At 39.6% G+C, this 12,048-nt stretch overlaps 1 protein-coding gene across 1 annotated transcript in view; it reads left to right on the forward strand.

The window, feature by feature from the left end:
• The first annotated feature begins 417 nt into the window (after positions 1-417).
• The window catches only part of NOX3 (NADPH oxidase 3), a 57,780-nt gene continuing 46,149 nt past the window's right edge, over positions 418-12,048 (forward strand). Inside the window, exons 1-5 of the mRNA XM_061207245.1 lie at positions 418-465; positions 1,084-1,179; positions 1,297-1,407; positions 2,409-2,493; positions 10,850-10,995. Coding sequence (XP_061063228.1) covers positions 418-465; positions 1,084-1,179; positions 1,297-1,407; positions 2,409-2,493; positions 10,850-10,995 — 486 coding nt within the window. The remainder of the gene's footprint in view (positions 466-1,083; positions 1,180-1,296; positions 1,408-2,408; positions 2,494-10,849; positions 10,996-12,048) is intronic.

Here is a 12,048-nt window from a genome sequence, read left to right on the forward strand (position 1 = left end):
TCTATTAAAATGTTTTGCTGTATCCAGCCATCAGCAGCTAGGTTATTTTTCAAATTTACATAAGGATTTATTATCATCTTGACTGCAATCATGTAGAAAATGAATGGGGTACAAAGTACATGAGGCTAATTTAATAAAACGAGATTTCTTTGCTTGTGAAATCTTTGAAGAAAGGAATCATTAGACAGAGACTTGCCTTGTTTTCACCAAGGTCAGGAGGCATGTCAACTTGGAGATGTGCCTTTGGCGAGAAGTCCTTAATTAGAAATTCCTCGGGAGCTGCTCCCAGTAGGTGCTTCCTAAGACGAAAAGACAAAATAACTTAGCAGGGAAGCCCTTACTAAGGGTAAGGTTACAACGTCCAGGCTCAGGTGAATGAAAGAAACAATTTGCTGACAGCAAAAGAGCAAAGCTGTCATGATGGGGTGCTGGATTTTGAATGAAAGTCTCTCCATCATATTAGTAGTAAGTATCATTTTTGTTATTTAACTTTAAATATATACATTGACTATCTTGATTCTTAGGATAACTTGTATAGCGATATGAAATAACTTCAAGTATTGCTCTGGTTAAAGGACTGAAACTTGTTAGAAAACATTCAATAGATATATTTAATTTACCCTTGCAAAATCATGTAAGTCATGACTTTTAAAGTCAAGTAGTTTGCTTTTGCATCATGTATGAATGTTTCTGTAAATCGAATGAAGGCTTTGAATTAGACTATGAAATTGGAATTTTTCTAGAGTACTTTCTGAGTTGTTTTTAAAGATTTCCTCCTTCTTGACATCATTGACTTAAAACGTGATAGCAATGTTGATTAGGATGGTTTTGTACTTTTCATTAATCTCCTTAAAATATACCCATATGTGTTTAAAGTCTTTTTTTATAAAGTTAACAATTTCTTACCATTACGATCACTGTTAGAAAAACTAATCTATGAGAAATAAGTACTGTATATTGTGGTTGATATTGAGAAGCTCTTCATTTCACTTTAAAAGAAGAACCCCAAGAACCCCAAGTGATTTTGAATAGAAGAAAAGGTTGAAGACAGTATTGATTGGTTCTTTTTTCATTCTACTCTAGCTCTCATGGCTGGGAGTAAATTTATATCTGTTTATTGACACATTCTGTTGGTACGAAGAGGAAGAGTCTTTCCTTTATACACGAGTTATTCTGGGTGTAAGTAGATTTGGGGACTACACATTAATTATCATTTCAGAAAAGAAAATGCATTCTATTTTCCCCAGCTCCCTTGTTTTCACTGTATCTCTTTCTTGTGTGTTTATGTATGGGCAGTCAACACTGGCTTGGGCTCGAGCATCTGCAGTGTGCCTGAATTTTAACTGCATGCTAATTCTACTACCAATCAGTCGAAACCTCCTTTCACTCATGAGAGGGACAAGTAGTGTGAGTACTAAATTATTTGAAATAATTTCAGTTGTTATGATCTAATATGTGTCATTGAAAACAAAGATGTGCTTCACTATGAAATTCCCAATAATCCTGGTTAGATTGAGGTTTGTTTCTCTGTAGTGAGAACACAGTGACTAAAACTGAACGTCTGAAATTGGTACATCTGATTTGTCTTTTGCTTTTGCCATTGACTCCCTACATGACATTGGACTCATTGCTCAACCTTCCCCTGATGCATTTGCTTCATCGGAAAAGAAGAGCTAATAAGATTGACCTGACCCATGAAGATGGAAGTAGTATAACAGCTTGAATTATTACAATTTCTGATTAAAAGGAGCTAAATAAGTAGATGAACCAAATGCACTAAAGAAGCATCTCTCTGAGTTTTCAGCCCAGGAAAACACAGTCACTGTACATAGATTTTAGTATGTAAATTTTAGCCCCTACCAGACATATTGGGGCATTTCCTAATTATGTAGATTTCACCGTGTTGGGTACTTACCTGTGTTTCCTGCCAAACAGAATAATGCACTGTACAGAAAAATAAGACCTTCAATAACCCTTCTAGACTACATAATTTATTATATAATCACCTTCATAATTTTATGAATATTTAGTTGTAGATGAATATAGAGCCTTTCTTTGTGTAGTAAGGAATAATTTATAGACTACTTAAACCATGTCACTGAGGATGATGGTTACCATCTTCATTTTCTAAATTAGCTGAGGCATGATTATTAGCAGGTTTATTCTAGAGTTTTGGCTTATAGCCAGGCAACTACTGACTCAGTCACTTTTATTGAGTTGAAATTTCAGCAAAGCCAGTAATAACCATTTGATTTTGCTTGTTTAATTAATGGCCACTAATTTTTGTGTCATGTAGCCTCACCTTCAGTAATTTAGAGACAGGGCCTGAGTCTTGCTTTCTTAACTCTTATGACACTGTTATTGCTATGATTTTCCCTGAATAAGACTTTTAATTTTTGTTATTCTAGTGCTTCAGAGGACCATGGAGGAGGCAATTAGACAAAAATCTCAAATTCCACAAACTGGTTGCCTATGGGATAGCCATGAATGCAAGTAAGTGCTTGTTATTAATTGCCTGATTAATTTTATAATACCTCCCATTCACTTTATAGTTTTATTTCCTCCCTGCCAAAGACTCACCCTTAGGTAAAAGAAATCTTTGCCTTCCATCTGACCGTACAAACCTTATATAAATGGATTTTTAAATTTCTGATTTATACGCATGCAGTCTTCCCTACCAAGCCTTCAATTTGTCAAGGAAAAGTTTATGAAACTTCATTTTCATTTGTGAATAATTAAGCTTGTTGATAATACCATGGTAAAAACCCACTTGAAAAATGAACACTTTGTTAGTCACTATAATTCACATCAGAAATAAAATTGACCTATACTCAAAATCCCATTCAGTCGAAGGAAAATGACTATCAAATGGTATCATGGGCAAGAAAAAGAAAAAAGAAAAGCAAGATCATGTGAACAAGGTTCTGAATAGTATTGAGCTAGTGGATATAAAAGGATCTTGAAAAGATATGAAGCTTTATAGATATATAAAGTGTTATCACTATTTCTTGAATAGAAAACAAGAGAATTCAAGATAAAGGCACTAGAAATTAGCATCAAAGGTCAAGGTTAAACTCTGGTGAGGAAGAAAGGAACAGGGGCAGTAACCAACTGGCTTGTGGTTTTGTTGGGCAACAAAGACATTGAAATAAAAGGCTATCTGAACAATAAAGAGTTATGATTCAGGACTGTTTCCCCCAAACGAATTTAACAATAAACTGTTTTTCTCATTTGTTTTTATCCTCTCATGCATAAAAAATAGCAGAGTAAAAAGAACACTCAAAACAAATGTGGGTTTAATTAAGCAACAAGACATGACAGACGGTGCCCCAGTGCCAATTAGCACAACTTTGGGTGTGCACTGAGATGTGTGGGGAGAGTTCCCTACCGGCTGTCTTCAATGCCAGATTAAACCAACCCCGGAAACGTTTGCAAAAGGTCTTTGGAGTCTGTTAAGACTTAAGCGTAAAAATACATCATGTCTTAGAGAACACTAGCGAAGGGATGGAGGACAAAGAACAGGGCTAATTCATGTTTGTGTTCCAAGGCCTGCAGTAGCGCTGAGTATATGTAGGTGCCAATAATCTTTGATGAATGAGTGAATGCGGGAAGGAATGAAGACTCAGGGAAGCAGATTTCAGCTCAGAAATGGAAGTCTTTGCCAGACCTTGAAAATTATCTAAAATTAGAATGAGGGTCCCCTGAGAGTGCTGAGTTCCCTGTTGGGGGAGGTGTCCTAGTGGAATCCAAATTGCTCCTTGAAAAGCACTTCAGAGAAGGAATTCAAGGAATCTCTAGGCTTCCTTTAAAATCTTAAGAATCTTTAATTCTGTATTAAAAGAGGAGATGAAACACAGTACAATGGCAGGAAGAATATGATCATTCTGCAATAGCTTTAAGGCAGAATTGGACTCTAAGAGAAAGTTACAAAGATATTACAGAGAGAAGGAACAAAAAAACCCACAGCATCAAAATAATCAGAAAAGAAATCAAAGAGTAAAGGAAAATATGTATTATGCAATAGGTTTCTCCTTAAACCTTTGGGTATGTATATTTCTTCATCTGGAATCATATATCAATAGTATACCTGCATCAGTGATGTGTATTAAATATCTCCCTCCCATGTGCAGGATACCCTGATAGGAGCTGTAACCTTCTGAAACTGGTACAGTCAGTAATGTTTTCAGGATGGAGTATAATTCATAGGGACAGCAGTTGACTAGAATCAGATAACCAAGTTATTTTATACCCCTGCTAGTGATGGGTTGTGTGATCTCGGATAAGTTCCTTATGTCCTCCTCTGTGGAATTAAAAGAACAATAATCCGGGCTTCCCTGGTGGCGCAGTGGTTGAGAATCTGCCTGCTAATGTAGGGGACACGGGTTCGAGCCCTGGTCTGGGAAGATCCCACATGCCACGGAACAACTAAGCCCTTGAGCCACAACTACTGAGCCTGCGCATCTGGAGCCTGTGCTCCGCAACAAGAGAGGCCACGACAGTGAGAGACCCGCGCACCGCGATGAAGAGTGGCCCCTGCTCGCCGCAACTAGAGAAAGCCCTCGCACAGAAACGAAGACCCAACACAGCCAAAAATAAATAAATAAATTAAAAAAAAAAAAAACAATAATCCAATCTATCCATCCTTATAAGATGCGCAGACCAGTTGTCAGGAGTGGACCTCTAGGAAACCGACAGACTTCAAGGTCATTCACTGCTGCTCTTGCAAAGAGAATCAGATCCAAGTTTAACACGGCCAGCAGGTTCCGCTCATCAAGCCCCGCCCACTGGTGCTCCCCCTCACCTGTCACCGCACCCCTTTGCTTTTCCCTAGCTCCTGGTGGTCCCTGAGCAGTCTGTGCCCTTGCTCTTGCTATTCCCTTTGTCCAAAATGCTTATCCTCTTCTTCATTGGGTAAGTTGTTGCTGTACCCAGGACTCGTTGCCTGGCCGGCTTTCCCCTGAGCCTCCAGGTCTGGGCTGTTGGCCCTCCTCACCTGCGGGTCCAGCCACACCTCCTGCCGTATAGTACTATTTCTCAGACTCTGATCACCTTAAAATTTGCTACTGTGCCTTATGCCCCTTAGCTTTCCTGGTCCCGGCGCATAATAGGTCCTGAACAAATTCGATGAAACCTGAGGATGAGTAGAGAAGTCAGCTAGCAGGCAAAAGAGATCAAGAGGATTACTGGAAAAAGAGACAAGATGTGAGAGTTGCGGGAGTCGCCAGGGAACCGGGAGCAGTTTGGGGTGGACCAAAGACAGAGTGGGCAGTGAAGAGATTCAGAATGACGCCAGTCATCCAAGATCATCAGTTCGGCTTCTGCTATGACGAGACAAAGCAGGAAGCTCTTTCTCCTCGCCCTTTCCCTCACAGATCCCTGGAGAGAATCAAGTATTCTCTCTGGCCCTCTTCTGCTTGAGTCCCCACTGTTTGCCGGGCTCCCAAACATCTCCCGGGGCTGTGCCAGCGGGGTCTGACTGCTTCTGAGAGCAGATCCTCCTCATCTCCCACCTCCATGGCAACCAGCAGCGCTGCGGTTGTTTCCATTCCACGCAAAGGCAGGAGGGTGGGGAGATGGCTCTCTGCTTCTCCCAAACCCTGACAAAGCAATTATTACATTTCACATTAACTACAAAACGCGGCTGGCAACTGTGCTTTTAGAAAAAAAAAAAAAAAAGCTAAGCCCTGGTTTCATAGATATACCTTTGCTTTTCACATTTTGTCCTTCCGGTGTATTCACTTGGGAGCAGCTGAAAATGTCCCCGTGCTTATTTTATTAACGTCGCCCATTATGCTGCTTTTCAAATAGCCGACTGGCTTAATAGAGGTGTGTAACCTTGGAAGAAGTGCATCCACATCGAGGTTTGCGTGCCAGCCTCTAATTTCTCATCCATTCCCCTATAAGTTGAACTGCAGGCTTTAATTGGTCAAATCATTAAAGGATGTAATTAGAGCCTTGTGAAAGTAGGCTGGGGAGGAGGAGGGAAGAGGCAGACAATCGTATCCATAATCAAGGGCATCGCCGAAAATGCAGTGACAGGAACTCTTCTTCCTTTGGCTTCCTGCCTTCCTGCATGCCTGCCTATGATAAGAGCTGCTGGAGCCTTCTTCAACCACTAATAAATCATTTTCAGAGCCCTATAACCTCACTGGTATAAAAATCATAGTTTCGCAGCTTCTCCGTTATTAATGCAGATCTTTCTGGGCTCTCTGGTCCACAGTAGACCTTGAAGACACTTCCAGTTGAATAGTAGTACTTTGAGCCCGAGCTTCCTTCAAGGGGTCTGTGAATAGTGACCAAGGCAGCTCTCTCTCTCTGGCAAATTCTGCAGCTTGCATCCGCTAGGTTCCAGGGTAGACAGTGACCCACGTGTAGCTCCTGATGAGTTGCTGATTAAACCTCAAGAAACCCAACACAGACAGGTTGAGAGAAACGACCTCAGAATCGGGGTGCTAAGAAAAAGTGATTTGGAGACCTCACCACAGAGAACAGTCCCAGAGGCCCAAACTCCTCAGGACTTGATCCCAAAGGAATGGCTACTAGTTCTGCTTGAGGCACGGGGAACTCCAAGGAGGCTCTCTACCCCGTCCTGCCTAACATGATTTAATGTGATTTACAAACGAGTGGCATGCACAGGATGCCAGAGAATATGTGTATTCTTGCAGAAATCAGACCACAAATTTGAAAGTTTGGGGCCAGATTCTGAAATGCAGAATCAAGAAACGCAGCCAGGATTTGTCCCAGCGTCCTTCTTTCTAAAAGCAGCTTAATTAGGAGGTGACTAACTCCAGAATGACTGTTATCACTGACAGGCAGGCAGAAAGGTAGCAAGAACTGACCACACTTCCAAGATTCTCCCTCAATTACACTCCCTTTGATCTCCTGAAAAAGAAAAAGAAGGAAAGAAAGAAGGGAAAGGAACTTTCTCAGGGCAACTGGCTCTAATTGTAGCCTTTATGGTTTTTTTGTTCACTCTTCAATAAAATCTCCTTATGTGAACTCAGAAGTTCACACACCAATTAAATGTGCATTTGTAGTGTGTCTAAGATTGCGGCTCTCTTTTAACTGTAAAAGTACTTTGGTAAGAAAATAAAATTGTGGGAAGACCCAGTCACAGCCTCTTTTCGTCTGGCATTAAGGTGGGATCTGGAAATGCGTACCTTGGGCTCTTCCAAGGGCTTTGGCAGAAAGTCCCCAGAGGCACCAGGAAGAAGGAACCTGTGTAGTTGGTGACACTGGATTTGCCGTAAGACTTAAGAAACCCCTTTGAGACAGTGTTGATTTTGAAAACATATTAAAACATAAGTTTCATGTTTGCATTGCTCTCATATTGGACTACAGCTCCCTTTTAGATGACAAATACTCCCAATTAACTTCAGATGGAGACACAGGAGCCAGACAACTGGAAGGGAGCCTAGATGTCAAGGTTTAGTCCAATCCACACGTTTTACAGATGAGAAAACAGGGACTGAAAGAAGCTAAGTAACTGAGAAGTATCCTCTTCAGTATTGTTTCTCCTACTTGCTCATATCAAATCTAGTAACATGATATGATTTTGATGACTAAGAAAGAGGAAAATAAAACCATATCACTGTTTTATCACATACTTGAAGCAACCGTCACTGTAAATATAGCATGGCTATTCATATTAAAATAACTAAAATGTATAAAGGGAAGAATAGGAAATATAATGTCTGAAAAAGAACAAAATCAGTATCTCTCCTGGTATCTATCAAGTCCCAACAGTCCTGGATTTGGTAGCTGGGATACCTTTGGTTCCAAGCCAAGATCACAGTAAAATTAGGGTCTGATCTAAGAGGAAATAAAACATTTAGACAAACAAAATGGGCACAAGCAGTATCCTCTCTGAGAATTCCTGAGATAAGTAAAATAAGATATTCTACCTTTTATTTTCTACCTGTGAAAAGAAAACAAAATGGAGGTAGCTGGAGCAAAGGAACATTTAAGACATGAATTTTAAAGTACATAAAAAAACTGGAAAGAATAATTTTCAATATATTCCCTCAGGAGCTACCTCTTGCAAAGCATCTTGGGTTTTCTTATACTACTTCATTAGTTTCTTCAGCTCTGTTATGGGAAACCTGGCAAGAAGAATAAATAAAGAGTTCAATATCTTTGCTCATTCAATAAATGTACTTAAATTTAGTTTATCAGTGTCAAATTCTCATGTGGAAATCAACCTAACAGAAAATAGATTGTGATCAACAACTCATTACATGGGAGAAAGATGTTATAGAACATAGACTATAAAAGACCTAGAATTTATCCTGTGTTCCGTTTCTGACCATCACATGTGGATTATGCAATGGTAAATACATCGCTTAATTTTTTGCTTGAAGCTCAGTATCTATTTCTGTCAAATGGGAACAGCTGCTCTCTGTCTGGTGTGCTTTAGTCCACAAAGTGAGAATTGAAGAAAGCTAGGAGCAGAGGAGTGAGGGTAAAGGGATATAATGTAAAAGGAGTATTTACACCCACCTACAAAGAGGACTCCAAAGGTCATGGTCAGTCATCAGTCTTAGGAGCTATTTGACTCTAGATTAAAGACACCAAGTGAGCCATTCAAAGAGTCTAGCTAAGCCCTTAGGAGAAATTCATTTTCAGTAAACTGTAAGGATATAGCAATTATTGATTAGTGAAAAGAAGCAGTATAACTTAAAGGTCAAAAGATGGGGCCCTGGAATCAAGCAAACAGGGTTTTATCCTACCTTTGCCATTAATGGACTACAGGTCTCTTAACTTGTTATGTACTGGTCTGTAAAGTGGGAATAAGATTAGTACCTGAGGATTACATGAGATCATATGCCAAAAGAATTTATAACAGTGTTTGCGGTATAGTAAGTATTCAATATATGTTAGCTATGAAAAATATTACCTGTTTCTTTCAAAACTTTAAGATACTTACCAGAAAACAGCAATTAAAAATACTGGACAATGTTTATGTTCAATTTAGCAAATAGTTCCTATTTTATATACAGCATATTGCAAGAGACTGCTGCCGGGTAAGCTTTTCTAGCTCTGTGGACGCCAAGACCAAACAAGGCAGCCCCTTCGTAGATGTGGCCGCATATAGTAACAAATGGAACATGACGAGGAAAGACACTGCCCCTTGGGTGCTAACCTCACCAAACCTGTAGGGAGACAGTCAACAGCACAGACTCAGAAACATTATAATGTGCTTTGCCTTCTTAAGTGAGCTTCAACCAAAAGTATATTTGCATTGGTTTCTAACTAAAAGGCTGTAGAAAAATGTGCTAAAACACGTATTAGCAGGGAAAACACTATTCCAACAATGTTGCACACAGATTGACTCCCTGGACCTTTCTCGCTCTCTGTAATCTTATGGTCACTCTGCAAATCAGCACTAAGGACAGCCTGGTGCTAAGCATGTGCCAGGTGTTGAGGTTTCAAGATGAACGAGTCTTGAGGGGTCAAAGTCCATCAAGAAACGCAGGTATAAATAAATACTCAGAACCATAATATCTGGGAAATGTCATCAAGGTATGACATCCGTGCTTGTGGAATCGAAGAATGCTTGAGAAGACAACTTTTGAATTGGGTCTTAAAGCGTGAGGACTACTTTGCAGGGCAGAAGAGGGAATGGCTCTGTTCAAAGAAACTCAGGTGGCAGAGAGAAGAGGCTAAATAGAAGATGTCATTTCTAAATGTATCTGATACTGGGACCACAGGAATCAAATGCCACCGATATTCACAGAACTTTCTGCTGTTCCTTTTTCCCTCACTCCCCATACCTCAAGCCACAACTTACAGCCATGGAGGACCCCAGAATTCACCCACAACTGTAGAGATTTATAATAGTAGTAGCCTCTGCTGCTTTTCACTGTGGGTGCAGGAAAAAAAGAAAAACATATCAACTGGGAAATTATCTGTACTCTGGGTAATGAATTCTCATTTCACACTTGAATCTGATCCCAGTGGCAAGTATCAACTGGCCACCCAGCAGGGCTTCCATTGGTAGGAAAAGACTCAGGATGTCTTTGTCTGGATGTTGTGACTGCTGGCTTCCCCACAGATTTCAGAAGACAGGGAAGAGTAGCATCGGGCACAGACTTCTTAGGCTGGATGATGCTGTGTTCTGAGCTTATTCTCTTCATTTGGAATTTAGACATCATCAATTCCCAGAATTAGAAAGCTGAATTTTCTTCTTAAGAATATACAGAGAGGCTTAGTTCCATAAATACTGGCTTATTTCAGTCTACTAGGAATAACACATGCAAGTATATATGTGTATGTGTACATGTAGGTATATATATACATGTACACTAAATTGTATAAAGTAAGAATAAAAAATATAAAGTCTGAAAGAGAACAAAAACACTATCTCCTCTGGTATCTATAACGTATGTCGTATGCATATATATTAGTGTGCCTGATGCACAGTATTCTAAAAAAATGCTTTCTTATTTCTTGGGAAAGAAGGTGTGTGTGTGTGTATAGGATGGAATACATATATGTGTGTATATATATATATATATATATATATATATATATATATATATGAAATTAGCTTGTATATCATAATATGTATGCCAGGTCCAGAATGATTATATGTTTATAATTAAATTATGGTGAATTGAAATTTGATTTATGTGAATATAATTGAAATGAATGTTGTGAATCATACAATATCTTCAGAAGTATTTGATTCATTCCATTCAAGACACTGGGAAAGATGCACAAATTACTCTTCCTTAGATATTACAAAAACCAGAACAGAGAAACTTGACCAGATAGGCACTGAGTTTCTGAGTAACTACCAAGGAAGAAATCCACATGGTGCATGTCCCATGTCATCCCCGGCCCGTAGCCATCCACATCTTGGCGCATTTGTGTAACCTGGAACACTACCACTGGAGCCAGTCGCCGGAAGCAGAGGGACTTGTAGCTGCACTTTCCAAACTTGGCGACACCCCAGATGAGACCTACCTCAACCCCATCCGGACCTTCCACACAGTGAGTTCTCCTTGCATGCCACCTAGCTCCTCATCCCCCAAATTCTTCAGGAATACTGTATTTCAAAAGCTTTTAATGAAACAAAAAGCTAGAGAGGTTTTTATGCCAAATGCTAACATCAGTTTCACCTTTTAAAAAAAGTTATTTTCTTCTGCCATCAGTGTTGCTGAGAAGTTACGAACAAGAAGAAAAACCGATGCCACTTAATTAGTTTATAGCAAAAAATAGTAAATACACCTAAACAAGAAATGCAATAACCTGTTAAAACCCTAACATTAAAATTTTTTCAGGTAGCTCATGATTAGATTTTTTTTGCCTATGTTAGAATCATAAAGAATGTGAAATGCCATCTAAATTCAGGCAGGAGGAATTGGATGTCTTCATTTTCAGTTTGCAAATTGTTTTCTGGATCCCTTCTCCTGTGTCATTTTTGACACACAGGTGACTAGCTAGTTTGGCAAATCTGATGCTGGGCAAAGCAGCTAATTCCAGAATAAGACCCGCATGGCCAGTGACATCATTAATGCTAATTAGCTGTGTGCCCATGTGGGAAATAAAAAGAATACCCAAAGTGTAGCCACAGAAATCCACCTGTAAAGATTAAGACATTTCTCTCCTTTAATCCACCCTCTACCTCTCTCTTCCTGATTGATTTGAACTTTTGCTATGTATTACCTACTATATTGGAATATGTATCCAGCATGTTAACGAAGCTCAAAAATCTGTATTGCCCAAGAAGAGCCCCAAGACATACTCTCCAGAATGGAAATTTCTCCACTACCATCTGGGCCATCCCTTTAAGTGACCCTTTTGCCCACGCAGCCTTATTTGAAGAAGCAAAATTCAAAGTCTCTTTTTGGGGAAATTCTTCCATGTCATGTCCTCTAATTAGTTTAAGATGATTTTGAAAAGCAGGCCACTGATCAAGTAGAGCTACATTTTCTTAGCTGACAACAATTAGAAGCTACAGATGCCCTAAGCTTGTGGGAATGGAATGCCTTTGGTGTACTCTGAGCTGCAGAATTTGTCTGGGCATCTACTGGGGTTAACTCT

The sequence above is a fragment of the Eubalaena glacialis genome, chromosome 12 (genome assembly GCF_028564815.1).
Source record: "Eubalaena glacialis isolate mEubGla1 chromosome 12, mEubGla1.1.hap2.+ XY, whole genome shotgun sequence".
Classification (NCBI taxonomy): domain Eukaryota; kingdom Metazoa; phylum Chordata; class Mammalia; order Artiodactyla; family Balaenidae; genus Eubalaena; species Eubalaena glacialis.